Source organism: Varroa destructor, unplaced genomic scaffold, assembly GCF_002443255.2.
Source record: "Varroa destructor unplaced genomic scaffold, Vdes_3.0 BEIS01000001.1, whole genome shotgun sequence".
In the NCBI taxonomy this organism is placed as follows: domain Eukaryota; kingdom Metazoa; phylum Arthropoda; class Arachnida; order Mesostigmata; family Varroidae; genus Varroa; species Varroa destructor.
In genome coordinates this window covers 39,766,275-39,793,427 of record NW_019211454.1, presented here as the reverse complement: position 1 = coordinate 39,793,427, position 27,153 = coordinate 39,766,275, and the positions used below count along the sequence as shown (strand labels likewise).

Sequence of the window (27,153 nt, the reverse complement as noted above, 5' to 3'; positions counted from 1 at the left end):
ACATTTGCGCGGTCAGGTTGACGCCCATGATCGCCAGTAAAAGCAGGACGCGGACCTAGTTGCAGAGAGTGGCTGGTTCGTGCAATGGGCAGCAGTAGCCAGTGCTGCCACAGAATTTTGCCCTGCTAACGACTGAGAGGTTTGTTGCTAAATGATGGAATTACTGATTCGGACGAGGCGAGAAGAGGCGATTGTCGATGCGAGGACCCTATCCAACCAGGCTATCAATGATGGCTTGCGTGTTATCTTCGGTAGTTGGTTACAAAGCACAACACGATCTAGAAAGTTAACAGGCCACTGAACTGATTTGGCCTACTGTTTAATCGCTCTTTTCAGCTCCTTTTTTCAGTGTACTTTCGCTACTGCAGCTGTCGCTAGTTGACGTATAGCTTCGCACAGTTCGATGCTTAACCAGAGACACTGGCCTCGAAAAAATCTCAACTCATTTAGAAGCGTGTTCACCTATAACTTGCGTGTTTCGGGACCCATTCACGTAAGTAGCTCACACAGTTGATGGTTCCACCCGTGGCTGCGTAGTTAACTCATCACCGTCATCGAGAATACTCTGCGTTCGTTGCAGGCGTTTTTTTCACTTTCTCACACGACGCTTTGTCCTTCCCTACTCTTAAACTTGCTTGCTCGTTCAGTTCCAATCAGTTAAGCCAGTAAACCACCTACCACTATCTGCCCGATTGTATTCTTGATAATATTGACGAGATATCGCCCAATCCGTAGACGACCGGTGCTCTTCGTACGTGAAGACGGTATTTGGCGGCTGTCTTCAATGATAGTGGCCCTCCTGTTCCGGTCTCAGCGGTTGCTGTTGTTGACACTGCTGTTTGCTAGCGGCCACAAAACGACCAGCGAGACAACTTGGCTCCTTTTCTTCCTCGATACGCCGTTGATCTCCTACAGCTTCGTTCGGCCAGATCATTCGAGGACGTTGCGTTAAATAATGGCCGGCTTTTCGTGCTTAGTACGTCATCCTATCCGCTTGACTCTATTCGGTTTGATGGTCGGATCTGCCGCAATGGTCGCCGTGGGATCGCTGGTATGACGGCAGTGGAACGAGTTGGAAGTCGCTTTCGAGGCGGAATCGCCGTGGTGTATAGCAGTAGCTGGACGAAAGGAGCGTTCGTAGTACTACTGTTTGTGATAAGTGTGGAACTAGTAAAAGTAGCGTTAGGTTGACTAGTAGCAGACCCCTCTATCTTGCTTGCGCTGTCGTCTCTCCAACGAGTGCGCGTGCGTGCCTGTCTGGCTGCCTGCGTGTGTCTGTCTGTCTGTTTGCTCGAACTATTGGCTCGAACCAAGTCGTTGCTACTACAGCTGCTGGGAACGATGATCCCAGAACGTGCTCTCGGTCAGTCGCTCGCTTTCTGCCTAGCGCGACTGATGCCGCTGTTGCTGGCAGCCGAAGAGGCGGCGGCGGCCCTCACCACAAACCAGAGGGAGCTGCTATCACGCGTGCGCTTTCAAAGAGGTAGATAGGCAGGCTGCGCGCGCAATCAAACACAGACTAGTCCAGCAGCAGCAGCAGCAGCAGCAGCAGCAGCAGCAGCGCGACATAGTTAGACTTCGATAACGGAAAGCGAATAGTCATAGAGGTGGCTGTACGTACTCAAGCTGACACAAAAGGATAGGGACCAGAACGGGGTAGATAGCGATACGGGCAACGAACGATGAGTCCACGGGGAGCGAGTGTATAGACCAGGACCATCGTAACAAATGAGCCGAGCTCTGAGCACCGAGCATCACCGAGAGTCGAACACCGCTGCTAAAAGTTGATGGCAGGATGGTCACTCGATAGGTTGGTCCGTCCGTCCGTTGAAGATGACAACCTCATATTCACGCAAAGCTCACACTGACCTTGTCTATAGCGAGCCGCCGACATCCAACGCGTTTATGCATATATATATATACAAAAAGGCCAGCCACTCTTATTTACCTGGAAGTCGTAATGAATCCAACTATCGCTCCGAGTGAAAACAAAAACCAACCCGACTATCTACTGTCTCCAACTACACGAAGTGAACCGCTAGCACAAGCAAATGCAATTCATATCAGGTACGTACCTAACAAAGCAGCTTGTTCTAAGATACGGTGTTCGGTTTGACCCCAGATCCTGACAACGTTCAGAGAATAAGTGCTCGTAGACAGTGTTGCAATCAATGCAATCCTATAACTTTAGCCCGCTGTAAATTGTATTCATTTCTACCAGCTCAGTCCTTCAAATAAGCAGTACCTGTACGTTTTGCATATTTATAACCCTTTTTATGTATCAACTTCTCTGTTGTACATTCAGTACTCTTTCTTTGCTGCTTTATTCATTAAAACGTTGTGCTGAATTGGTCTGGCACAAATCGAACCCCATAGAATTGATAGGATCTCTGAAGCCAAACAAATCGTGGAAATATATGATAAACCCACGACTGATTGAAACAGAGGAAGACTTTCAGCGTGTCCTATAGCTAGTTTCATCTCACATATAATAGGAAATACTTTTTAAAATATAGAGCGTTTCGAGCTCCACGTTTAGTACTGCGGTCAGATACTGTTTCAGACAGCTGACCCCTCTTAGTACGAAATGAGATAAAGTCACTTCTATTTTGTGTTTAGGATTTAACTAGCTTAACATGAAAGTTCCTAGGTTAACCAATAATCCGTAAGTTGAGCAGGCTACCTCTGCGCCATCACGAGGATTCAGTCGATGCTCCTGGCGTGAACTAGCGTATCCTTAGATGCTGTGTGATGTTGTTTCTCGAAACAGATGTCCGTACATCTAATCAACGCGACATTTCTACGAATTTCATAAAATCTAATAATTTTCGCCGTTAATGTTCTTTCTGCCCCTATGGCGCCTCCTGTTACTTGTGCTTTCTGTACAATCGGCGTTGAACTTATTTGCGCTTCCGCTTAATTTTTCCCTTTGTTCATTCTTTAGCGATTCGCTCCTTAATCCAAAGAATCTTTAGATATATATATATATATATATATATATATATATAATAAAAAAATGAAAAAAGTACTATTGGAATCGTTGCCATAGTCAGATGGCTTGTCATTTGTCGTGGACCTTTTCAGAACAGCTGGATTTTTCATTGATTGTTATCGGCCACTCTTTGTGCACGTTTGGCGTTCTTTCATCTCTCGTACTTCAAGGCTAGCTCTGCATCAAGCGGCGCAAAGGGTTAAAGGAACGTTGCTCCGGGGCCTTAATATGCAGCAACGGCGATTAGCATCAACGACGTCTGTAATAGCTGCGTCCTATTGGCAGCGGCAGCTGCAGCCGTGGTAATATTCATAATAAACTATTAGCCTATCTATCTATGCAAATCAAAAATCGTTCATGGTAAAAGTAGGGTCGCCCGACTCGCCTGTCTGAGACGGCGTCAGAACGAGACGTCACGGTACCGGGGGAGTCAGTGCCAATCTGCATAAGCCGGATAACGAGAGGCAGTATTTGTCTGCCGATATAGAACTGGATAGCGCCAGAGGCGATGTAAACTGGAAATGCTGAATTACCGTTGACTGCAAGTTATCCTCATTTTATAAACAGGACACACATCTGTCGATATTTCTGGACAACAGACTGGCGCCGTATCGGCGTCTTTAACATGGCTGTTATTTAAGCAATATACCAAAGATGAATTCGGTATAATTATGTCATTATGATATTAATTATAGTGATATTTTTATATTACAGATTTTCACCTGTAAGGTTATCCTCTGTGTAGATTTAGAACGCTGAGAGCTGGCCCGGCCTTCAGGTGAACGCTTTTAGTTGTTTATTTCGTGCGATAGACACTGTGCTACACCAGTAACATTATAGTGGTTCATAATAGAGTAGACAGTGAAGACGTTGAGAACAGCATTGCGACTTTTGACAGTTGTAATGTTTGAAGCAACGGTTGACTGATTTGGTTAATTTTTAAGCAAACAAATAGCCAATCCTAGATAGCGATGCTAAATAAAGCAAAGTGCTTTTAGTGTTGGCACACAGCTAACAAAAAATGGCCGTATTATCAGCTGAGCATGCGTGCTGCTTACGTTTTTCTTGAGTACACCATAAAACTTTTTCATAGCTGACTCTCAACTATATCTTTTACGACCCTGCCTTGGAACTGCTGTTCTAACATTATTTCAAAGATTTATCGGAGTAGGGGACTCAATGTGAGTAGCCTGCGGGAACTGAGCAGGAAAAGCAATTATGACTATAGCCATTGCCTTTGTTGCTGCTGTTTGGGTTTCTACTGAAAGATCAAAATACATTTGTGCCTAGATCTGAACCTAGACTACCTCTGTGTCCATCCGGTTATTAACCACTTGAGGAAGATCGGATGTCAAGAGCAGTTGGCGCCAAGAGCAGGTCGCGTCAAAGAAAATATCAGTGTCAACGCAGGTCCAGGCTAAAAATGTCGGGAACAGCGGTACCAGTGGCAACTGTATCACTGTGGGTCGCAGCAGCATGGCGCCCGTGACCAACATCGTGAGCAGCACTATTTGGGCCAACGACCATAAAGGAGCACCTGTTATTAACTGCTAGCAGAGCCGTGGTGCCTTAAGGCCATCGGACCCTAGCCCACGTAAAGAACGATTACCTCTACTGAAGCTGCTACTGCTCTTGGAAATAGCAGGGTAGAGCAATGCTAATTAAGTATGCGAAGTAAGGATGTAAAGGTCGCTGACGAAACGCTTCGTCGCGTCAAAACTTCTTATATAAGAGAAATGTCATTAGGGTGGCACAGGATGACAGGGCAATCGATATTGTTATACGATAATAGAAAGTAGGCCTAAACGCTGGCCGGGCATATCTGCCGATAGATTGTTTAATCACATGATCACTGTACATTTCAGTAATGCAACCTAGTCTCAGGATATCAATATCTGTGCGAGTTTTTTCTTCCAGCATCAACAACGATTCCCATTCTGCGCTCGCACACTCACGCGTCTACAAAATCAGTAGGCTAAATTAGCTGTGAACCGATATGAAGCCACACGCGAAATTCTTGCCCGAATTACTTGCAATAATAATGGTAATCATAATTACTGTCGAAAGTACTTTTGTTTCACTTCAACCAAAGCTGGAACGCGAGCCTACCTTATACAAGGGCTCTCCGGTTAGTCACTAAAATAGCCCAAGCTATGCGCTATCAAGAACAGTACGGCTAGGTAAATGGACGCACGACTAGCATCGTTTTCGGCGTTAAACTCAAAATGCAGTATTTGTAAATAGCACATTCTTGTATTGTGCACCGGTACATTTGTTTGTGCCATTGAAAATGTACTTAATTCCCGAGAAGGTATAAAAGGTGGATAGGTTTAGCTTTCTATTGAGTTTAACCGCCATATCATTAAGGAGCTGGACCAACTAAACGGCGTACCTAATATGCTAAAACACTTTTTCTTTTAAGCAAAAACTAACTTTTTTATGATGATTATGATTTTGCCGTGCAGCTTTTGAAAAATTCGTTTTTTGAGGCCGAAAATAGTAGCCTACTATAGCCCGCCGTGGCGGCATTAACCAAAGCAAATCCTTGTCTGGCTAACGCCGACTGCATATGAACGCTAGTTTTAATAAAGTTGACTTTGAAATTATTATTGAATTAAAATATGGCTCCTGAGAGACGATGCTTGGGACTATCTGGCCGCGGAACAATTTCGTGTATCAAAAGCTACAAATATAATCCATTCTCCAAATAAAGAAAAGTTGCATTAAAGATTAAGTGGGTTGTATCTTTCTAGGAAAGTAGTTAGTATTGTCTTTAAGGGTCCTCTATATTAGCCCCTCCTGGTCCTAATATTTGAGCTATTTATATGAAATGTGCTGATTGACCATGGCTCAATATTATAGAGTTTCTCGTTGGAAGTAGAAACTTTTGGCCTTAACGTATTCTTGAAAATGCTTATAGGCCTCCTTGATGTATACCAATAAAGTAAGCACTGCCCTACTGATAGTAAATACTAGCGAAGATGCTTTCCCAAAAAAATACATAAATGTACTAAATATTTTTGGAAAAACTGAAGATTCACTGAATTTTTGACACAGGAACTGTCGTTCAGGGCCAGAATGAGAGAGCCTCATTGTTACATGCGTCCTTTCAAGCACATTCATCACACTACACGATATGCTTATTATATTTTGACTATACTTAGAATTAGTGAGACATTTTAACCTACACAGAAAAAGGCTGCCTTTTCTTTACAATATATTTACATAGCTACCTTATATTATTTTAAAATATTTACCGTTGAATCGCTCTAGACGGATATAAAAAAGGAATAATTGACTTATGCATTTTTTTTATGTATATATACATAAAAGTATGATGCGTTATAGGCACTATTGATCACAACAAAGGTAGTGGTAACTGGAATTGAGGTAGAAAAAATGAATGGTCAAATGATCGGTTCTGTATTGCATAGTCCCTTTACATTATATCTATCTATCTAGCTAGCTAGCTAGCTATCTACTAATATGTAGTCTACCACTTAAAAAATAAATCTAGCTCAGTTGCTAGTACTAACCTGAATGGCTATGTGCGAATTTCTGAAACGATCCCAAAAAGAAAAGAGTTAGAAAAACTCTAATTGTACGTCAATCAAAACGTATGCAAACATATATAATAGATGTTTTTCAGTCGAATTTCACGACACAATTTACAGGTAATTATAAACATAAAGCACATTATGAAGTGCTTAAGGCCAAACAGCAGAACTGTGAGTAGCAGTAAATTTGCTATGATGTCCTGAAGTTTTCCTTATGTCGTTATTTTGCATGAGCCGAGTGTTACAAGCGCCTGTTTTGTTGAGAAGGGCCTCATTCTTCTAAGCTGAATGTGATGACACGTGACTTCCATGCTCGAACATTTTCAAAGAAGTACACAGACACAGAGAGGAACTTTGAGAGTTAGTTGCGTTTGACTTGACCTATATCAAAAGTACAAGGTTTTATGAAGAACTTACTATGTTATTTAAATTTCTTATACAGTTATGATTGGTGTTAGCCGAACATATAATGCTGATCAAGAGAAAAATAGTAGTGTTTCACCTCTATTAAAAATCGCAGCGTTCTGCTCGAGTAACGGTAAGAAATTTATTCGTGATTTGTTTATTCCGCTTTTCCAGCCCGTTTTTGAGGCGCTCTTCTTTCTAAAGTGTATTATTACGAACTAATTTTCCAGCAATTAGAAAAGACGATAGTAGAATAGCTTTGCGCAGGATGTCTTCATTAGCGATTTTTGTTATGTGTGATCTAACAGTATCAAGGGAAAAGGTGACCTCCTCATCATCTTTGTTGAACCCCTTTGTTGAATAGCCTCGAACTAAATGAACTTAAATCACATATGGATGCTCGTCGACTATTTTGTTTTATCCAGACCTTTTTTGTCATATTAGAAATATTCATTCTTCAGTTCCGTAAAGACACCACTTGTCATTACTCAATAGAAAGCAGTATTTCCTTGTGCTCTTCATTCGGTCTGAGACACCCAAAAGCCTTAATTTTGGATAAGATCTTACATTATAGGCCAATCAACGGCCATCCATATAGCTATCCATAATCCTTTTCTTTTTTTTTTTTTTTTAGATTAGCGACCCACCTTCGAGCACTGCATTGCGAGCGAGCATTGCACTCGTTTATAACGCGGCAAAAGTGCCATGTGCTACTTCGGCAGATCTCTAACCAGGACCAAAGGCGAAAGAATAGAGACGTTTTTTTCGCCAGGACGTGCGAGCCAAATCTAAGTGCGAGCCAAAGTTAAATATGCCACGTGATGGCTTACAGAGAAGAAATAGTTTTCAAATTGTTTTAACAACTAAGCAAAGGAAGAACACAACGAGAAAACATTAAAAAAAAGTCAGACTCTACTTTTTCGTGAATCTAACGTATTGCTGCGCTCCTTTGAACGATTATTTAAAATTGGATTTACGGTATTCTCACCAGGCATACCTGTATTATCTTGTGCAAGTTTCAAATCAATATTTTTTTGTAATGTACGTAAGGCAGAATATCTTGCGAGTGAGATTAGCGTTATAAATCTAGACTGTGCTAACAGAAGTTTACCTATGGTACTTGCTATACTCGATAAACAACCGGCGTCAGCGTAGATCGACAACTAGTGATGATACAAAATCGACCACATATATAATAAAGAGAGATATCTCAAGTTTGCTCGATTTATTAATAAAAACTACTACAGATATAGAGAAGATCACAATTTCTATAAAGGTAAAGTATGCTGATTAGCGTTCACTGATTTCGATGTGGTGCTGAAGAGTAACTAAACGTTATACTGCATTATGCTGGAATAATTTCTTAAATACGTTTTCTGCATATATACATTTACTGCATATATTTTTTCGTTTCGTTTTGTGAGTACTTCCAGTGAATCGTATTGATCATGTATGGCAGGTCGTACAGGCAACATATCTGTGGAACACCCTGTCGCAGCTAGCATTATACGTCATGGCTGTCGTGCAGGTTTATAAGGATGTGTAACTGATATATGGAATCAGACTGATCCTACAGGTGCTTGCAGTATCTCATAGTTCATATCATTTTTCAGACAATATCGATTTTGTGACAGTTATAAAACTAAGAAAAAAAAAACAAACGCATGATCCTTCGAGGCTCGCAATATTCTACTAAAGGGATGCCATTGTCACATGTTGATGGCAAACATAAGTGCGGTTAAATGAGAAAAGCCGAGTGGTTATCTTTCTCCTTGCTTACTAGAGGCTAAAGCATGCTTCATAGCTTATGTTGTGTTTAGTGAAAAAAAAATACGACGTCCTCAATATGTGTCCAAGCGTTACGACCCGCTAGTAATATAATGAACATAACGATGCCTCGCCCAGGAACGCTATTTCAATATCTTTAATGTACGCCGGCTTTAATGTAGGTCTAAGGGGTGCAGTTCTTATCAATGTCGAGACACTCTCACTGAAGAAGCGATTTCGAGTGTTTACGATAAAACTCGCATAGGTCTATTTTTGCACGCCAGGTTGAACCCTTGCAGTGTTCGTTTGTTTTAGCATGAACCGACTCGAACCATAAAAAAGGAAACTTTTCACTGGTACATGGGGGATTTTACGAGGTGTGGGAGCCCGGCACCAAGAACTCTATAGTATTACATCTAAATTGATACAGATTCGGCACTATTTGTGCCAACCGGAGATGCTGTTGCAAGTCACATGTGCATACTCTCTGGATTTTCGTAATCTTTGGGAATATAGCACGTATTAAGCTATCAGGTAAACCCTTGTCGGTTTTCTCCGTTGTCTCTCGTTGCCAATATTTTGTCTAGTGATGGTCAGATATTGTATATTGCTGAAAAGCTTCTTCTAGAATAGACCAACTTGTTATCATCGTTTCGTTTGAACTGCGATGTTTCTTCCAATAAGTCGACTAAAACAAAGTAGAATAGATTTTATGAACTAGCAAAATTAGTAGAAAAACAAAAACGTTCGTCGAATAGATTTCGATTGGTGATCTCATGTTATCACGGCTTCTTGCACAAAATATGGTTTTTATTCTATGAATGCCAAAGTGTTGTATTTTGAAAAAGCTCGAGCTCGAAACAAAATCTACGACCCAAACGAGATGACGGCAAAGGGTTTATGAAACAAAAAAACAAGTTTCCGGTCATATATCTGACCGGAAAGGAAGAATGAAAAACACAAATGATGAAAACCTGTGCACTGACCAATTTCTCATTGTATTTTCGTCGAACACAACAAGAGACTGTTGACATTATTTCAATCGGTAAATCAAAACCAAGACGGCATTCATACGTCCCTAAATAATGATGACGACGACTCTGCTGTCGTAAACATTCCGGTCTAAGAACGTTTAAAATTAGAACGACTAAAAAAAAAAATTAGAACGAGAAGAGTTCTCACAGAAGTGTCGTCAGCACAAGATGCAACCAGCGTGACTATGTTTTTCGGTTCTGCAACGGACTTATATAATCGTCTATAATAGCTCTTACTGATTTACCAGTGATACCTTTACCCGTTTCGTGCTGAATAGGAGCTGAGTGCGGCGATGAACATGTGGTTTCACTATGGAACACTGGATAGACTAAGTCGGCTATAAGCACAATATTGCTTTATGATTTACAACAGAAGCAAAGTGGAATATAGTGCCATCTGAAACGTTCGTTTTCAAACACGAATTAGACTAGACTAGACTTACTAGGTGACCTCATGGAGATGATGCAGGATCCTTTCTAAAACAAGCCTATTTTCGATAGGTCCGGAGTTTCTAAAAAATTCAATGGCGATAGTATCATAATCATGCGTCGATTATGGTTGATAGTCAGTAAATGACTACGATAATAAATGACACGTACGTTCGTAAAGCACCGGTTAGGGATTTTTAAAGGATGTGCTATTTTGATACCTTCATTATTTCAGCTGTTGTTTCAATTCACCCCGATAAATTACTTGAACAGGCACACAGGTGAATGGAGGCTTGTTAACTGCAATAAGGGTCTAGCCCTTCATAAAATACAAGATTTGGTCAAAATATAACCTCCGACATTCGTAATGTGGCATTGTTTTCAATCGCAGTAACAATTAGAGGCGTCTAGATGCACAAAAAAAAAACTAGCGCCATCTACGATACGAGCCCTGCTCTAAAATAGTCGTAATCATTACCGTCGTTACGACTCCGGTGTAGTCCTTCGTGAAGCTGTCACGCTGGAAAATATCGTTCATCCTACGAAAATGCTAGGTCGCAAAGTTAGCGTATTTCAGTTAAGACGATTATTAGAAGCTAGCCGTAGACTCCTATTTGCTTCTTGAGACATATAATGCTCAGCGATTATGTTACAACATCATCCATCGACGCGCAGAGTTCTATCAGGTATTCGTGTTGAATTTTTAGAGATAACACATCATCAGCTGAATGCTGCTGAGGTCACCCTAGAAATTAATTGACCTATACCTGTCTAGGTCCATTTCAAGCTGCAACGGTCCTACGTGTCTTGGAAATACTGGTGCAAATAGAAATGATCTTCGAGTCTTTCTTATGCCTGGATGAAGGTAACTTTTCAACGTGCTATAGATGCTGATATTAGGCATACTATATTTCGCTCTGTTTTTTTAAATGGCGAACATGCAGCGCACGTTTTTGAAAGCTTTTTTTTCAATTTCCGGTCAATATTTGCACCGGTTTTTGCTCACTTTTGGCTGTCTCATTTGCCGAAATATGCTGCTCTTCTAGCATACAAAAAGTACTTGTGGGATTATACGTTTGAGGTCATGGTCGGCTGACGATATTCTCTAACGATGCGTAATTAAGGAAAATGTATTTGACAATTGATTACTGGTTCATACGTTCCTCGCGTTTGCAGTTACTGTGTTACTGTATCCTGGCGAGAGCTCCTTTGAAACCACTGTTCGTACTGGATTTTTCGCTTGTACATTAATAAATACGAAAAACTTCTTTACCTTAAAGACAAGTCGGTGACTGTCAGCACAGACTTAAATCGCAGGCCTTTACTACGGCCTTTACTATCCAGTGCCGTGCAAACCACGTCGACAATCGTAATAGGGATAGTCCCAGAGATAATCGATAGTCTTGAAAACTCAGTAGAAATGTCATGTTTTACAAGCAGAGCGGACCGTCTCTCCTTTAACCTTCCTGATTCATGCGGATAGCCATCTGCATCATTGCGTTGTACCTTTCGTATCAAGTCCGCCAGACATGATTGCCTATTTTCAGGTTGACCATCACCGACATATCTGAGGAAGTATAGTTTTGACGTTTGTTCAATACAATACATTTTCGAGAATTCGCTCGTGGAACTACTCAGTTTTGGTTGATTTTCTCTAGATGAAGCTGTTCTTAAGATTCTAAATAACTTCAATTGCTTAACACCAACAGGGCTTAATAAGAACCAAGATGTAAGGTGGGCCGCATAGAGATTGACAGACTACGAGTAAAGTAGATAGGTCTGCATGTATCGAGAGTGAAATAGTATCACGGCTAATAGCTACATGGCCTAGGGGACAGTCGAAGGCCAACACCGTATTATTCAGTCGCATTGTTCGACATCACGACAAGCTATAGTAGCTAGAATCAAAGTACAACCGCATTGTTCTCTTATTTTTTTCTTCACCAAGAAAGTCAACCTTCCTCCGCATGGTGACTATTGATTTGTTAAGTCCCCTTCCTGGTTGTATTTACCATAAAAAAACAGATTCATCGTAACTACACAAGATTATCATTACAATACCCCGAACCATTCATCGGTGCAAGTTACACTTTTGAAGTATATGAATGTTTGCACACTGCAGCACAGCGATATGTCGTGCCATATTTGGCTACGATAGGCGTTATTGTCTTGTGTGAAGTCTTCCATTCGACTACGTTATGACAGCTGGAGAATCGACCCGTTGTCATGGACACATTGTGCCTTTTGAGAAATCTTCACTATAACACGCCAGATGGGTCTTCTCGTACAAATCTATTTTTGCATCTTGTTTTGTGTATATAATTGACGGTTATATATGACAGAGGGCAGTAGCAACTGAATAAAGCAGCCATCGTAGCACCATGTAAGCCATGTTATAATACTCGGTATCAACTGCCTTAAACAAGTATATGAGAAAGTTACGCTATAGGGTGCTACAAATCACAGATATATTGGTCATCAATCCCTTTGAATGATAGTATAGGTACGCATCAACGCTTAAGACCTATCGAGACCTATTGTAAAATATAGCGCGACGTCGCTAAGTGGCTGTAGGCGTTTCGTCCGCGAGTATATTAAAATGGGCTCAGATTAGAACACCGCTGTCCCGTTCGACAGGTGGCAGTCGTTTTACCACAAGCCGTGGTGGTGATGGTGGTGGTGGTGGTGGTGGTGGTGGTGGTGGTGGTGGTGGTGGTGGTGGTGGTGGTGGTGGTGGTGGTGATGATGGATAGGTGGGAAATCGCAACTCTCCAGGCTACGGCGAGCATTTCGGCGGCCGCTAATGAGGTTTACAACGGCAACACCGACTCTAAGTAGGATTCAGGACTTCAACCCAAAGAATGAGTCAGCGGCCATCGTTTTCGTTTGCAGCTAGATGAGATGCGTCTGGAAAGACGGTAACCACGCTCCACCAATTGGCCAACAACAGGCCTGAAGAGACCTCAGGTGCTTTGGCTGTCGCTCAAGGACACCGGACATGAGACCTCGTCGCTCTGTGCACATCTGCCTTGTCTCTTCCTGCGAGCACAAGCGATGGAGGAGGAAGTGGGTTCTTGTGTTTCGTAGCCGCTATAGCATGAGACATGGCTGTCGTGTTTAGCGCCAGTGGCCAAGTTAGCCAGGTGAAACAGCGTGGGGAAAACCTGGCCTAGGCCAGTTAGGGTGAAGGCCGTGATGGCCGGGTCGAATAAGAGCGTCAGAACCCACTTCGCGCTGCTTATGACGGCGACAACGACGAAGTGGACGATGAAGACGATGAGATCAGACAAGCGCGCACGACAGTCAGGCATATTTGACGCCATCCACAGAGATCAATCCGTCACCGACTCCGGGGGACCACAGGCCACTACTCACTCCAGCAGAAAGACGATCATTTGACCACTAAAGTAGAAGGCCAGGCCAGTAGTGGTAGTAGCGGTAACGCAGTGTTATTCCCCTAGGTGCTCTGCATGCGTTCGTCACATTCGCTGCCTTAATAGCCGGCTCCTTCTTGACGATCTGTCCTAGCAGCAGGTCATGGGACTGCCCTACTGGGAAAGGGTAATATCACTTTTACATAAGACTTAAAGAATTGCAGTAGGCCTACAAGCCAGCGGTCGCCTCTTCTTATTCATAGCCTGTGCTCACTCCGGTATCTGCGAAGAAGTACATGAGAGTAAAACCGCACACTCAATGAAGTAAATGCACGCCGACGCCACTGTTGGCCCTACCGTCGAAGTAGAGCAGGGTCATTTGCAGAGGTAACTATAAGTATGATACCGGGCAATGTAGCTAAACAACTACCCCATCGTTACAAAGCTACATGTTTAGTTATAGAGACGGGGCAATGAGAAGTGTATCATCATAAGGTCTTGTTCATCACTATGCGACTATGCCAATGGCACTGCTAAGGCCGACCCAAGCCCAGCTGCTATCTGTCCAGTATCATCTGCACAACCGACCGTGTGCGTCGATACAGGTGCAGCAAAAAGGGAACCTCCAGAACTCCTGAATATGCAGACAGTTATGCATTAAGCACTCTAAGAAAAGCGGACCTCTCACGAAGTTCGGTACTTAGATGACTATCTGCTTCACCCATTACATCTAACAGCCGTTCAATCAAATTAAGAGAACCTAGCTTTTTACTTAATCGAATTCGAATCGGCCTTAGATTGCGACGACAAGCTTGTAATATTATGTATGTAGATACACATTGTGTTTATTAGTACGAAGAGGTTTTGTCAAGTGCTAGGTTCACAATTTCGTAGCGTGCAGATTACCATCTATTGTTGTTATGATCCTATTATTTGTGTATATATTGTGGTATAATGTGCTTAGACTCTTACAAAATGCAATGGTAGTTCATATGGTAAGTTTCACCATAGCTATACTTCCCTTGTATATTATCATTAGCATCATTAAAGAAATAACTTCCACTGTTTCTACTTACCGATCTTTTACTGGTTTCAATCGTTGCGAGATCACCAAAAATCTGGTCAACTATGTATATAACCATGGTGCTTTTGCCTCTCACCCCGATGACCTCATAGAGGTGTACTCAGTAAAAAATCTATTGATCCTGCTGTAGACCTTCATTGACGCTGGTACGTCGCTCTCCACTTTTCTCGTTGTCATTTAACTCACGCCTTTTTAATCGTACCTTGTTTATTTGTCTTACCCTAACTTTGAAAGGCTTCAGGTCCTTTGAGGCGCGCGGCCATAGATAAGATCGTTGGTTAGGCCGTCGTCGGGCCGAACGCGTTTCTTTGCCGTTTTACGACTGCTATTTTTTGTGTACTGTTATCGTAGAAATCACACCTGCCTGGCTTTCAGAATGAATGAGTTGTATTATAGAAGCTGAATAGACAGCGGTGACTTGTTCATGTCATGTTCAAGCGCAAATAGGGCATTTGGGATGAGCAAAACGGCAACACCACGCTCAAGTTCGTGTTGAATTGCATTAACTTTCCTATCTGTTTTGTAACTATGGCGTAAGCAACATTGTCGTTGAACTCTTGATTCATTCACTAAATATAGACTTTAATGCTAGTAACGAGAACATCAATAACACTGACTCAGTTTGTGAGCGACGCAAGACGGTTAAAATTTAGAGAGAAGGGGCAAGGATGTATTGTTCATTCAATTTCAATTTCCTATTCAAATTCCTACTGACGGCCAGAAATACATAATAGTACATACAGCGCATGCAATCATAGAGGAACATACATCAAAGGTATGCCTATAGTTATCTTCAGGTCGGATGTTTACACACCAGTACAATTCATGGACCCTTTCCTTCTTATATTACACTGTTTAGCCTATTTCCTTATAGGCAACAACAGGGACAAAATTGTGGCAGCCATACAGCAGCCGTGCCTTGCTCTCAATATCCTTAGTCGTCGTGTCTTATTCTATCGTAGCTCAATGGGGATGAGACATCGCCCTTCTGGGACAACCACGCGTAGTTTAAGATACTTATCGCGCACCTCCCTTAGATGTCCTGATGCGATCTTAGCGACCCTGTCTAATGCGGCCCGACTTTTATGTGAAGAAGGCTAGTCGACGCCGTCATTATCATTGTTGCCCTCTCCGTCTTTTTCGTGTATATCACCTCGCTGTCTCGCGCTGAGCTCGAATGTTCAGACGCGATGTAAACACTGATCGTCCGATCTATTCCAAAATCGCTACTTCGCAAGTTCTTGTTGAGGCAGACCTTAAGATCCCCTTAAAGCTTCTATGGTTCATAGCTTGTTGCAGATTTTTGACCAGTGTTATTAACAACGCTCACGTGTGGTGCGTGGTGGACAGCGTCACGAACATAAGTACAAATTATTGCGCTACAAACCCCGCCTATGAGTTACCCTGACGGATGACACGATGATGGCTTACTTGCCTAGTCTCCAACTGAAGCCATGAACGACCCCATGTACGTACACGCTCAAAAAGATTTTGGGTGGTAGAATAATAGTTTTCCTTTATAGTCACTGTTTGCGGATGTGGCTCCATAATTATTATTGCTCTCATTAACAGTAAAGCATTAGAATTTTAGGTTAAAAACTTCCATTAATATAGAATACATACGAACGCCTATTTTATATGCGTCTGTATCTATACTACATTAGATAATCAATCCTATACATAAACGGCAAAACTACCTTCCTTCATAATTACTTCAATTTCAACTTTAGTTCATTTAAATCACTCACTACTCCTTTTCAAAATAGCTAATCTTTACTTAGCTCAATCGCTTCACGTTAACGAGTAGTCTTGTGTAGAGCGATATTGGCGGGAGTAAATTCATTAAAAAGCCCCTCACATACGCTAAAAGAAAATCCAGTATAATCCAATTTTGGACTGATAGCTAGCAAAAGGTCTCAAAAAGAGAAGTGCTTAAAAAGGGCAAAGGTGACGGTGGCTGTAGCTAAATAAACGTGACCGTCAAAAACAATAAAAAAAAACAGAAATAAAAAATCCCATTTAAATATTTGATTTTGTTTAAATACAATTTTAGAAACAAAGTATGATGTACGAGACATAATCAATTTAAAAGCGTCATTCTGTATATTGGCGTGCGATAATAGCGATCAGATGCTCGATCCTATTCAAAGTAAAATTTAACTTTTTGACCAAAATTTGCTTGCTTGCGGGATTGGAGAGTTTTTGGGTGGATTCAGTAGCGTATATATTTCTTTCGGAACACACTTTTGCTAAAAGCAATGCGCTGTCGCTTCTCCCCAAGCCTTGTCCTCTATAGAGGTGGGAAAATTATAGCCTTCTGTCGATGGTATTAACTCAGCTGTCACTCAGATGTCTCTTTAATTGTAAGTATTATACTGAAATTCTTAGGATAACAAAAGCTTATTCATTTTTTTTCAATGCGCATTGGCGTATTTCGTTCGTAGGCAGCCGTTGATGATAGTAGCTTACGTCTGCTTCTCGAAACGTCTTTTCTCCGAACTATTTCGGTGATTGCACCTTTAAGCTCTATGCGTACGGGGATCGTAGAGCCTTGGCCAAAAAGGTCAGCGTATGTGTCTTAATCATCGAAGTGTCCTACCTGTTCCGAGAACTATTCGAGGACAACGCGTATATGACGAAGGCCTAGAGGAAGAACAAGCGGCCAAATAACCCTACTTGAAGATGGCAGCAGACTACCATCGCGAAGCACACGTTTATTTCTTTAGCATTAAGCAAAATCTACAGATTGACCATACAGAATGCCAGTGTAAGATTAAAACTGGCGGTCAGGCATGGCGCAGGCGGGGGTTTAGAGTTGGCCCGCGGAGAAATGGTTTAGATGTGTGGACAGCGGCCAAAATGAAAGAAGCGAAGAGAAGAACGCTGACTCAATAGGGCTAGCATGTGTCGAAGATCTATGCAAACCAGCAACGACTCAGAGATAGACAGCTATTTGTTGGATCCACTAATACGCCAAGGGGAAAAGCAGTGGACGAGAAGAAATTGCAAAACAGAAAAAAATCTCTAACCATTGACTACACCACAAAACAATGGTAAACCCGCGCTTACTGTAAACTGTTGCCCTACCCTTCTATGAGTGGCTTTTAACGTCGACGAACGTTAAAATTTATTTTAGCTCCTCGTTCGAAATGTAATATAATAAGTTTCGTAGGGGTATCTTAAACTGAAAATATCAAAATAGCTTTCTTGACTTGTACAAAGGGTTACTGGACACGTATTTAACCCAATATAATCTAAAAATAAGTTGGAAGAAAGGTACGAGGTAAACTGCCAGAAGGAAATACACATTTGGGCCTAGTTACAGTCATCACATCGTACTCTTTACGACAAAGCATTCAGATTAGCAGTGGGAAGCAATAAACATAACACTTATGTATTCAATCAATGCATGCCCAGTGGCTGAAGGTATATGTGTAGACGCATGAAGTCTGCATTACGCTTAGTTCCTCTTTAATTTTTCAAAGGCGCTTTCCTTTACAAAAGGTATTCCGTTTGGTCCTAATAGTTAGAAAATTTTAACTTTGTATATACGTATAATAAACATTTGACGACCAGCGCATATGAAAGACATGAATAAATGGCGGGATTATGTTTCCCGATACGAATTTACTCACTTTGAATTCTCCGTTGCATAGTTTATGTTTATGTTCCATTGACTCATAAATGTGGGCCTATTTTCCCACGCAGTAGTTAATCTGAAGCGATGATAAACCGCAGTGCCGGACCAAAGGACTTGAGACATTTACTAAACACCAATAATTGATTACAACAGGCAAACAATAATGGAAGCATCATTGTAAAAGAAGGTTGCTTAGATAGGGCAAGGGCACTGCAGTGCGCTTACGTTCATACATACCATGCGAAATAAAAGCGGGTTTGGCTTCAGATTTCATATTTATCATACAAGCCATCACACAATATTTCCAAGATACGTCAGGCCCAGTCCTTAAATTCAAATTTGATGTTTTGGCCCTTCGGAATTTTGGGCCATTGTAGTCCCTTTCCGTATGGTGACATGCAGGTCTCAGCGAGACCTCGAAAGCAGTCTTTTCTTTGACCCCACTTTCGACCCGCTTTGCTCGTTCCTTATCACCGCAACCAGTACAGAATACAAGCGAAACGACAATGGTTATTACATTTTTGTTCCACTCGTGCCGCGCGGGTCTAAACCTGTTGACGCTCCGTCTGACTGTCTTTGCCAACGCCGAGAGTCTGCAGTCACGCACCTCAAAACGCTCTGTGTAGTATCCTTATGCAGGTTCCCAATGTGGGTTGCATGGAAATGAACATGGTTCCAGCCCTACAGAGTTTTGCTCTAACTATACGACCTAACTCCGCTAAGTAGTTCAGCTGCTAGCAGCTGAATCAATGCATCAGCCCACCTCCACTAGCACCAATACGAATGAACAGATAGACAAGGCACATTTTGCTCGTTCCTCAAATTCGATCCGGGAACGAAATACAGATTTACGACAAGCATATTTCGACGAAGTAATTCTTTCATGCGCACCAGCTTCTTCATACTGATCCATTCAGACCGGAACACGACGCATCTACCGATTTCATTTTTGTTCGTAGGGTGCCGGCGACACTCTACGAATCAAAAGTCGAGAAGTGCTCTTCACCAATGACATATACGCTTCTTGCGAGTTCTACGTATATTCTGTGACTTTGGTTCGTCAGCATCAACTATCTGGTCTCATAAGGTTATAGATTCAATGCTACGGGCAACTAAGGAAAGGAGAAAAAAGAAAACATTTTCAGGAGTAAAGTATGTCGTAATGAAAGTACACTTCGATCTGGGAAGCTGATGCTGTCTAACAAGATGGACCGTTTGCCGTCATTCAGTGCACTTGAAATGTGCCGTCTCGATTTCAATACCGGATTGCTTGGCCATGGGGCTGTTCAGCAGTCCCACCCGGAGATTCGAAGTGAACACCTGCGAAGCCCACCATCAAAGGGAACGTAAGGATTATGATATCTGTTTTCATTAGCTAGATGTAAACACCGTTATCGTTGGGAATTATTCTTTTTATTAATATTAGCAACGTCGCTCCGATTCCACCTCTATAAAACTAAAGGCGACGTGCTAGGAATCCAATTATGGACATATCCATATCCAACATATGAGCGCGAAGCTGAAGAATACCCAAGTTTCGTGTTCAACTATTTCTGCGACGTTGCGAGTCCGTCAAAACTTATACCCAAGAAGGGTACTTTTGGGCAACCTCTCTTTATTAATTTTGCTTGGAACGGTCGGACCATAGACCTGAGATCAAATACGAAACGCACAAATGTGGTAGGAAGATCTCGAAGATCGCATTTAAGGCCAAAGACTTGACTACGTAGTAAGAAATCAGCTACTTCAGCCGAAGAGAGAAACACAAATTATGGACGATACTAACCAGCCGGTATTTGGTGAACTGATATATTTTTGTGGACCGGATATGATGCAATGTTTGTCGCTTTCTGTCGGGCATTTACAGGTCAATGTACGCCGCCCCGCCAATTCTCTGAAGCTCCAAAGACTTCACGAAAACTTTTGTTATATAGGTATATAGAAGAAAACACGTTTCTAGGATTCCTAACGCGCCTTAGGAAGGGCCAATACAATGAGCTTTAATCATATACACCCAATTAACGACGCTAATTATAAGCAGGATATATTAGTATGTGTATTTTGTGTTGACTTCAGGCCACGATTCTCTTGTGTAGAAGCTAAGCACTTTATGAAAATCAAATTTCTTCACTTAAAGACATTTGCATTGTTATACTACGACACACAAAATAACATGACCTGCGTTGTCGCCATGTTCGGCCTTTCTGCTCTACAATCTATCAGACGGTTAAAAATCTAAGAATTCCCTTAAATGTTATCACGCTATCACTAGAACGTCAGAGTACTTTCGTTTTTTAAGATATTTTAGCTATTTTTCTGTATCTGACTTGAATCGTCATTTAAATATGAGAAGTCGTGCTCATCAATATTTATCTGACAATCAGTCTCAGAAGTTACGTAAGACAGCTCTGCCTACTTACAACTTCAATCGATTTTTTCATTTCTCATATGTTTGTCGGCGTTTGCCAGTCTCTCTGATCAAAAAAACTAACTATAATAATTACTACTTGTGTATCCAGAGCATAGAGCCGGATATCTCTTTTCGCAACAATTGAAACCGCTAATTAAAAATCTTGTGAAGGTTTATAGAGCTCGTTTCCAAGCTCGTTGTTTTTCGGACGACTTTAATTGTTCGACAAAGTGACCATGGTCAAACAAGGCGCCTTATTTGATAGTACGAAGCAAAATATGGCTCTTAAACACGGGTGCCACTAACTACCTTATTTTCATTTAAAAGTATTTCAGCCTTTAGAAACATTAGCATAAAATCAGTTGGAAACGTGCACTCCGCGGAAGTGGTGCTAGGTCTCCAGAAAGGTACGAAAAATAATTGCCGCTTACCCTAAGGAGCTGACTAAATAGTTGAAGCATGCATGACGACGCCGGAGAAGAGGACTGATAATTTGAGAAAATGGTATACTGTAGGGCTACAATACACATCGGTGTTGTACACGAAACCCGCATACATATATAAGAATTTAGGCGGATTTACGCAGTAATTTCATAAATATATGTTGGATTATATTTGTGCGCTGTTCAATGTGTATTTTCAATAAGAGTCAGCTTGCCAAGATAGTAACAATCCGCGTAATCCTTGTCTTTTTGCAATGATATAGATATGCGTTCGCTCAGGTACATCTATACACACAATCATGGATACTGATTTGCACGATTTTCTATTTAGATAAACAATCAATTAGCTTCAGAAAAACGACAGAGATTCACACTGGAAGTAAGCTTGTATTTCTATAATACGTCTGCAACTGACAGATCATTACTGCTTTGATAAGGCAAATTCTGTATTGAGCTTTCAATCGAGTTTTTTGAACCCCACGTACCCCAAATAACGACACGATATTAGAGGTGCTTTAACAGTGACGCTGGCCTCGAAGAGTTTAGAAAGCCTTAGGTCGGAGTCAACGGGCACTCACGAAGCTGTCGCGAAAGGTCGAACATTATTCAGCACGAAAATCCTTAAGTCCTAATAGCGTGGCTGAATAGTAATGAACAAAATTTAAATCGGTTTAAACTGTTCAATCATTGAAATAACAGTTGTTGATTATAAATCTGTTCGAGTCTAAGCTAACGGCAGTAATTTTGCCAATCATTTTGTTACACCAAACTATCAAGTATTCTACGATTGCCCCCATCGTAGAATATTTGGCACAATAGTTATGATACAACTTATTTCGTTAGAAAAATCAGTGTTTAAAAGTTATCCCAGTACGCACGACGTAACAGACACCTAAATCTCGGTTAACGTCGCAGGGCTGGCACTATATGCCATAACAGTGTATGCTTACTAACAAATTGTAAGAGCTCTCTGAAATTCTTTGTGGCCTGATTTAGGGACACATAAATGTACAATAGGACGTGGCAATTGATGGAAGGTGCGGACATCGCAACATTTTCCGTTACTAAGCTGAGGCGAAAACACAAAGCCTGCTTCTATAGAAGAATTTTGAGGCGTATCTGTGTATGTAATGAGCAAGATACTCTTAGAACTAGTTCAAACGACTAACGTTGAGATAACAAAGCTTGTTCAAGGTCGTCTTTGATCATGTTTGTCTCGCGCTGGGCCCATATGTCATAGTGCTAAAATCCGGGGACGTGTGCGGCAGAGATTTTCTCGAGGGTACTAAATCTCTGTGGATTAAAAAACGCCATGCGAATACTTTTGTCATCATGATTGGCTGGTGAACCAAAGCTCAAATAGATTAGTTGTTTTTTTTGCTAACTTTTGTGACCAAATATTATCAAAGGCTAGTAGGATGCTATTTGTGGAGGGCTATTTAGTAATTTACAGCAACGGTAGGTTATCCGCTCTTTCGCGTTGTGTACGCGCCGCCATATTCTAGCACCTGGCTTGATATTAAACACCCTTTCTTATTTTGAAACTTCACTGAAAGTGAACCTTCGTGGAACTTACAGGATAGGAAACTATAATAAGCCATAGTAAAACGGTTTAATGCTACTAGTTCCAAAGTGTTTCCAAGTGGAAGTTCCAAGGGGTTTAAACTAATTTGAGAATCAGTTCCTGGCCGCGCAATATCGAGGGATAATTGTGGTCTCTGATATCATACCACGAAGTAGTTTTAGAAAAGGTCAGGCCTATCTGGTCGCGACGGCATTATTAATGTATTCTGCTTCGCGGCCATATAAAAATCAAGTCATAATTTCAATGCCAGTAACTCACTTTTTCTATAATCTATGTTAGTTCAAGATCAATTTGCGTTAATATCTGTGCATGCACTGAAACGTACACAGAACTGTACTTTAGAACAACTTCCAAGAAGCGATTCCGCTTTTCAGTTGTCATTGAAAATCCTCAGTATAGCTAGGTCTTGTTCTATATAGCAGCTATACTGGCGCTAGCTTATGACACATACAAGAAGTTCATGTACATATCCGTAGATGGCTATAATGCGTCGTGGGCTCGTTTGTACCGTTTTATCCTCCTTAGAAAAGAAAAATATAATTTGCCAGTCCTCTTTTTTTGTTGCGTAGTTCTTGTCAAGTCGAAGCTGGTCAGTTGCCAGAAGGCGGTTATATTGTCGGCAATAATGCTTTGGATGGTAGCGGAGTGTCGACTGGGAAATCCGTGGAATACCTCGTCAGAGTGTCAAGTTGGCCTCGCAGATATTCAGCTGCACGGCTAGTACTATCAGTACCAGAAAATGGGCAGCTGTAACAGCCACCGGCCCGCTTCTCAAAGCCGCATCAGCGCCGGCCTCTGTCGCTCGTAAGCTGTCCCCCTCTCACAAGTGTCCATTTGTCTAGACCGCTATCCCTAACACCTACTTGAATGAAGACGTTATCTTGGGCCCCTTTCCGAAGAGAACATCCTATACTCTCATACACTCACAGACAAGAAGGATACAGATTTTGTACATACAGATTTCTTTAAATTGACTAGGTCTCTGTGGGTCGACGACCAGTGTGGATCCGAATGTGCGGTCCAATTTTAGCTTCACTTCTTATCTCTTATTATAACGATCTTGCACATCAAGCCCTCACCTGCCTATTATCCATATGGCCATTCTTCGCATATAAAAAAGAATATATATATTCCTTTTTTTGTTCTCAATTTGCCTTTGGTTCATCCGTTTTGGGTTGTAATCTTACGACAAAGTACTGATCACTGATTGAAACTTATATTGCGTAGCCACTATTAAGATGGCATGGCGGTATTAGAATGTTGTTTGCCAACCTCTGGGGTTACCTGCTGCTGTTTTCGAGGGAACAGCCAGACAGGACATCTGGCCTTGATGACTATCGTGCGACACCACCCAGCTTTTGCCCCAGCGGACGGGTCATCCACAGACACACCCGCGTACCCGAACAAACGCATCGCACCCAACCATTCATGGGCCTATACATTGCTAATCAGCGGCTGATAGGTCGATTGGGAGGCAAGGAGCAGGCATTAAGGAGAGAAAGGGTTTCTGCCTTTTGTTGCCGCCTCGAGTATGCAATGCAGAACAGCAAATCTTGCCAGCCAACGTCCGGCTAGTGGGCCAGACATACAACGTTATACTCGTGCTGGTGCTGCTCATTGTCGACCCGAAACCGTTGTTGACCCACCTCTAACAAGCAACTTTTGGGGGCTCACCCTGAGGACATCCCCTCGACGAGCCTTATTTGCCTCCTCACTTGGCTTTTTCTTCTCATTCCACCAGTTCCCACTTTTCTAGTGCACACTTCCCTATACTCCGGCACGATGGCGATCTGTCGTGGTCGGCCGCGGCGGCCCGCGGGCTCTTCGACCATCTGAACAGCCCGACCATCGGCGGCCACCGCTAGGACGAACACCCCGATTGAGTGCGACGACCAAAAACCTCTCAGCATTGCCTGCTCATCCGTTTCGTCCAATACTGCCCACTTATTTGTCCCTAGAGCAGCCAAACGCACAGCGATAGGACCATCAACTCGTCGGTCTGTCAAGCCCCATTCTTATCCAATTCGTGTTAGCACAACCCTAATTCTTCGTATCGTCTCGTAACCACTGTGAGTTAACGACACTGAACTGCCACGAGTCGCAAAACCGTTGGTTAGCTTATTGCTATCTCAGTCTGCACTTCTCGTCCCTCAAATTGTACACCCGTTACCTCAAACTTCCTTATCCTTTTCGTATCCTATAGCGGCTTACTTCACACGAACACGCTGTGTCGCATCTCAATCGACTATCGAGATTTTTTCGATCCGCACTTGCTATACATCACTCCTGTTTGGCCGTATTTCTTGATTCTTCTTCTAAACTGAACGAAATAGCTGCCAGATCGGCAACTACGAAGTGGACGGGGCATGTAAATCGTTTAGGCCCTCTTATTTTTCACAGGCACGTTACCAGACAGGCTTAAAATGCTGACAAGAAGACAGTGGTCATTATGTCGCATTCCCGTTGTGGATCTAGGTTACAACCTGCACGAAATATCCGAATATGGAAACTAAGAAACGGCGAAGGCGCGAGTCGTTTGAAACAGCGACGTCAGAGAAAGACGGCTGGAAGGTATCGACGCATGACCCTTTGGCTAGGATAAAAAAATACTGGCGCGTTTCCTTAAAGGAAGGTTATGATCAAGCTTATCAAACGCACTTCTTTTATAGCGGCAATCTTCAGGCGTCTGATACGCACAACAAGAGAGCACGGTAACGATTAAATGAGTCAACAACCTGACCATGGGGCAATGCACCGTTTAGCAAGCAAACATCGTGCTATGCCAGACTTTATAGGAGATTATGTCAAGTATTTAAAGGCAAGGATAACCAACCAGCTTTATCAATAGGTCCATGAATTGGTTGAACCTTAGGATTTTTTCTGAACCTTGCCGCTGTTCGTATCTCATAATTCATGCAATAAGCTAGCGTTTTTCCTTGTTCGACTAATAAGTTTATTTTATTTTCAAACAATATTTTTCAAATGCTTTTCAATATGTATTGGATACTTGAAGTAGAAGCCGATCTAGCAGACCAGTTCTTACGGTATCCAAATGTCGATGAAGTACTACATTAGACTGATCGCTAGTGACCGCAGCACCTATTGTACCTTATGTACAGGCAATAAATTCAAAAGTTTTCGGAGCTGCAGAAGGTCGACCAACTACGCTTAATTCAACAAGTTAACAGCGGTATATTGCTTATATCTAACAAATACAAGATGAGCAAAAATACCGCAGAAAGCTTCTGGCGGTTTTTCCACACATGACACAGGATCGAGTAACTCATACACAGCCGATTCCGAATTAACAAAGATAGCGTTTCTTGAAAGATCTCATTAAGTTTTTCTGTTTTTTTTTGAAGATTCAAAAATAGGGGGTTTTATGTTTCGGTAACAGCAAAACCATATCAATATGGTGCGCGTATAAGATTCCCTTCCCACTATAGGGTCCTCCTTCATTTTGTGTACTCAAGTGTTCTCTTGCTGAAGGACAACACTTTTTATTGTTGAAAACTGAGCTGTTTCTCATGCTGCTGCCACCCTTTCCAACCGTGCCGACAACACTTCCCTCATATTATTAAGAGCTTTTTCTGATCCATTAAACCCATAATTAAGATCTTTTTGTTCGTTTTGTTTCTTCAGTAGACTGAGACGAGCTCACACGGAAATGTTGCCGCTTCGCAATGGTGAGGAGCACGCCAGCAGAAGCTATCGATGATAGAACTCATATCTTCAAATTTATACGCTCTCCCTGTTAAGTGCACACGATTTTTCCCATGAGAGTCTAATACACTTAACTTCCAAGCAGTGACAGCGGAGCTGATTATCGGACCTTCTTCACACATTGATATGGGACCACATCGTCACTATTAAGCAAAAATAGTCCTGAAATAAAATAATTTCTGGAACACAAATTACCTACATAAATTTATTTACTCAACTAATAAAACTCCACCGTGCACATCGACATAGCTGGATCTTTAGAGGAACTTCAGACATAGGATTGTATTATGTACATTAATAAAATGCAAGATTGATCGCATCCATTGAGAACTTCTCTTCTATTATTGATTGGAGAAAACCAAAACGAATTGATTTCTTTTTTTTCTAAACCACAATTCGATTTGATTGCACGATCAACGAACGACCGACAATTTCGAAAAGTCCAACGTGATCGCGATACGAGTGCAGATATACTGTGTTTACATAGACATTTCGCCGTTGGAATTTAGCCATCGTATTACGACTGCATAATATCAGATTCACTGAAACTAGGACAGTTAAAGAATGGGCCTTCCGCAGGAAAAAGACTCTATAAACAGTCGATACATTAAATACAACTGCAGAAAAATATGAGATATTGTACTTCAACACAAATACGATCGATACATTAAATTAGCCCCGTTTTTGACGGCTGAAGACTTATTCGATAA

At 41.8% G+C, this 27,153-nt stretch overlaps 2 protein-coding genes across 26 annotated transcripts in view; one reads left to right on the top strand and one right to left on the bottom strand.

Moving 5' to 3' along the window:
- Window positions 1–27,153, bottom strand: part of LOC111243559 (uncharacterized) — a 101,133-nt gene that overhangs the window by 25,451 nt on the left and 48,529 nt on the right. For all 9 annotated transcript variants that reach the window (XM_022789339.2, XM_086985974.1, XM_086985965.1 and 6 more), the window contains one exon: window positions 6,529–6,550. In XM_022789339.2, the coding sequence (XP_022645074.1) occupies window positions 6,529–6,550 (22 nt within the window). The remainder of the gene's footprint in view (window positions 1–6,528; window positions 6,551–27,153) is intronic.
- LOC111243560 (uncharacterized) lies at window positions 5–26,807 on the top strand. Of its 17 annotated transcripts, none has more exons than XR_015325781.1 (4): window positions 5–2,067; window positions 3,085–3,294; window positions 3,707–3,770; window positions 7,589–8,169. XR_015325781.1 is itself a non-coding variant. In XM_086986076.1 (3 exons), exons 1-3 carry the CDS (start codon window positions 1,961–1,963, stop codon window positions 4,974–4,976), a joined length of 384 nt encoding a protein of 127 aa, XP_086842202.1. In that variant the 5' UTR covers window positions 11–1,960; the 3' UTR covers window positions 4,977–8,169. The 17 variants fall into 17 exon arrangements, 1 of the variants encoding a protein (XP_086842202.1); XR_015325745.1 differs by lacking the exon at window positions 3,707–3,770 and adding an exon at window positions 4,910–7,087 and having other exon boundaries at window positions 11–2,067; XR_015325779.1 differs by having other exon boundaries at window positions 1,927–2,067; window positions 4,910–8,169.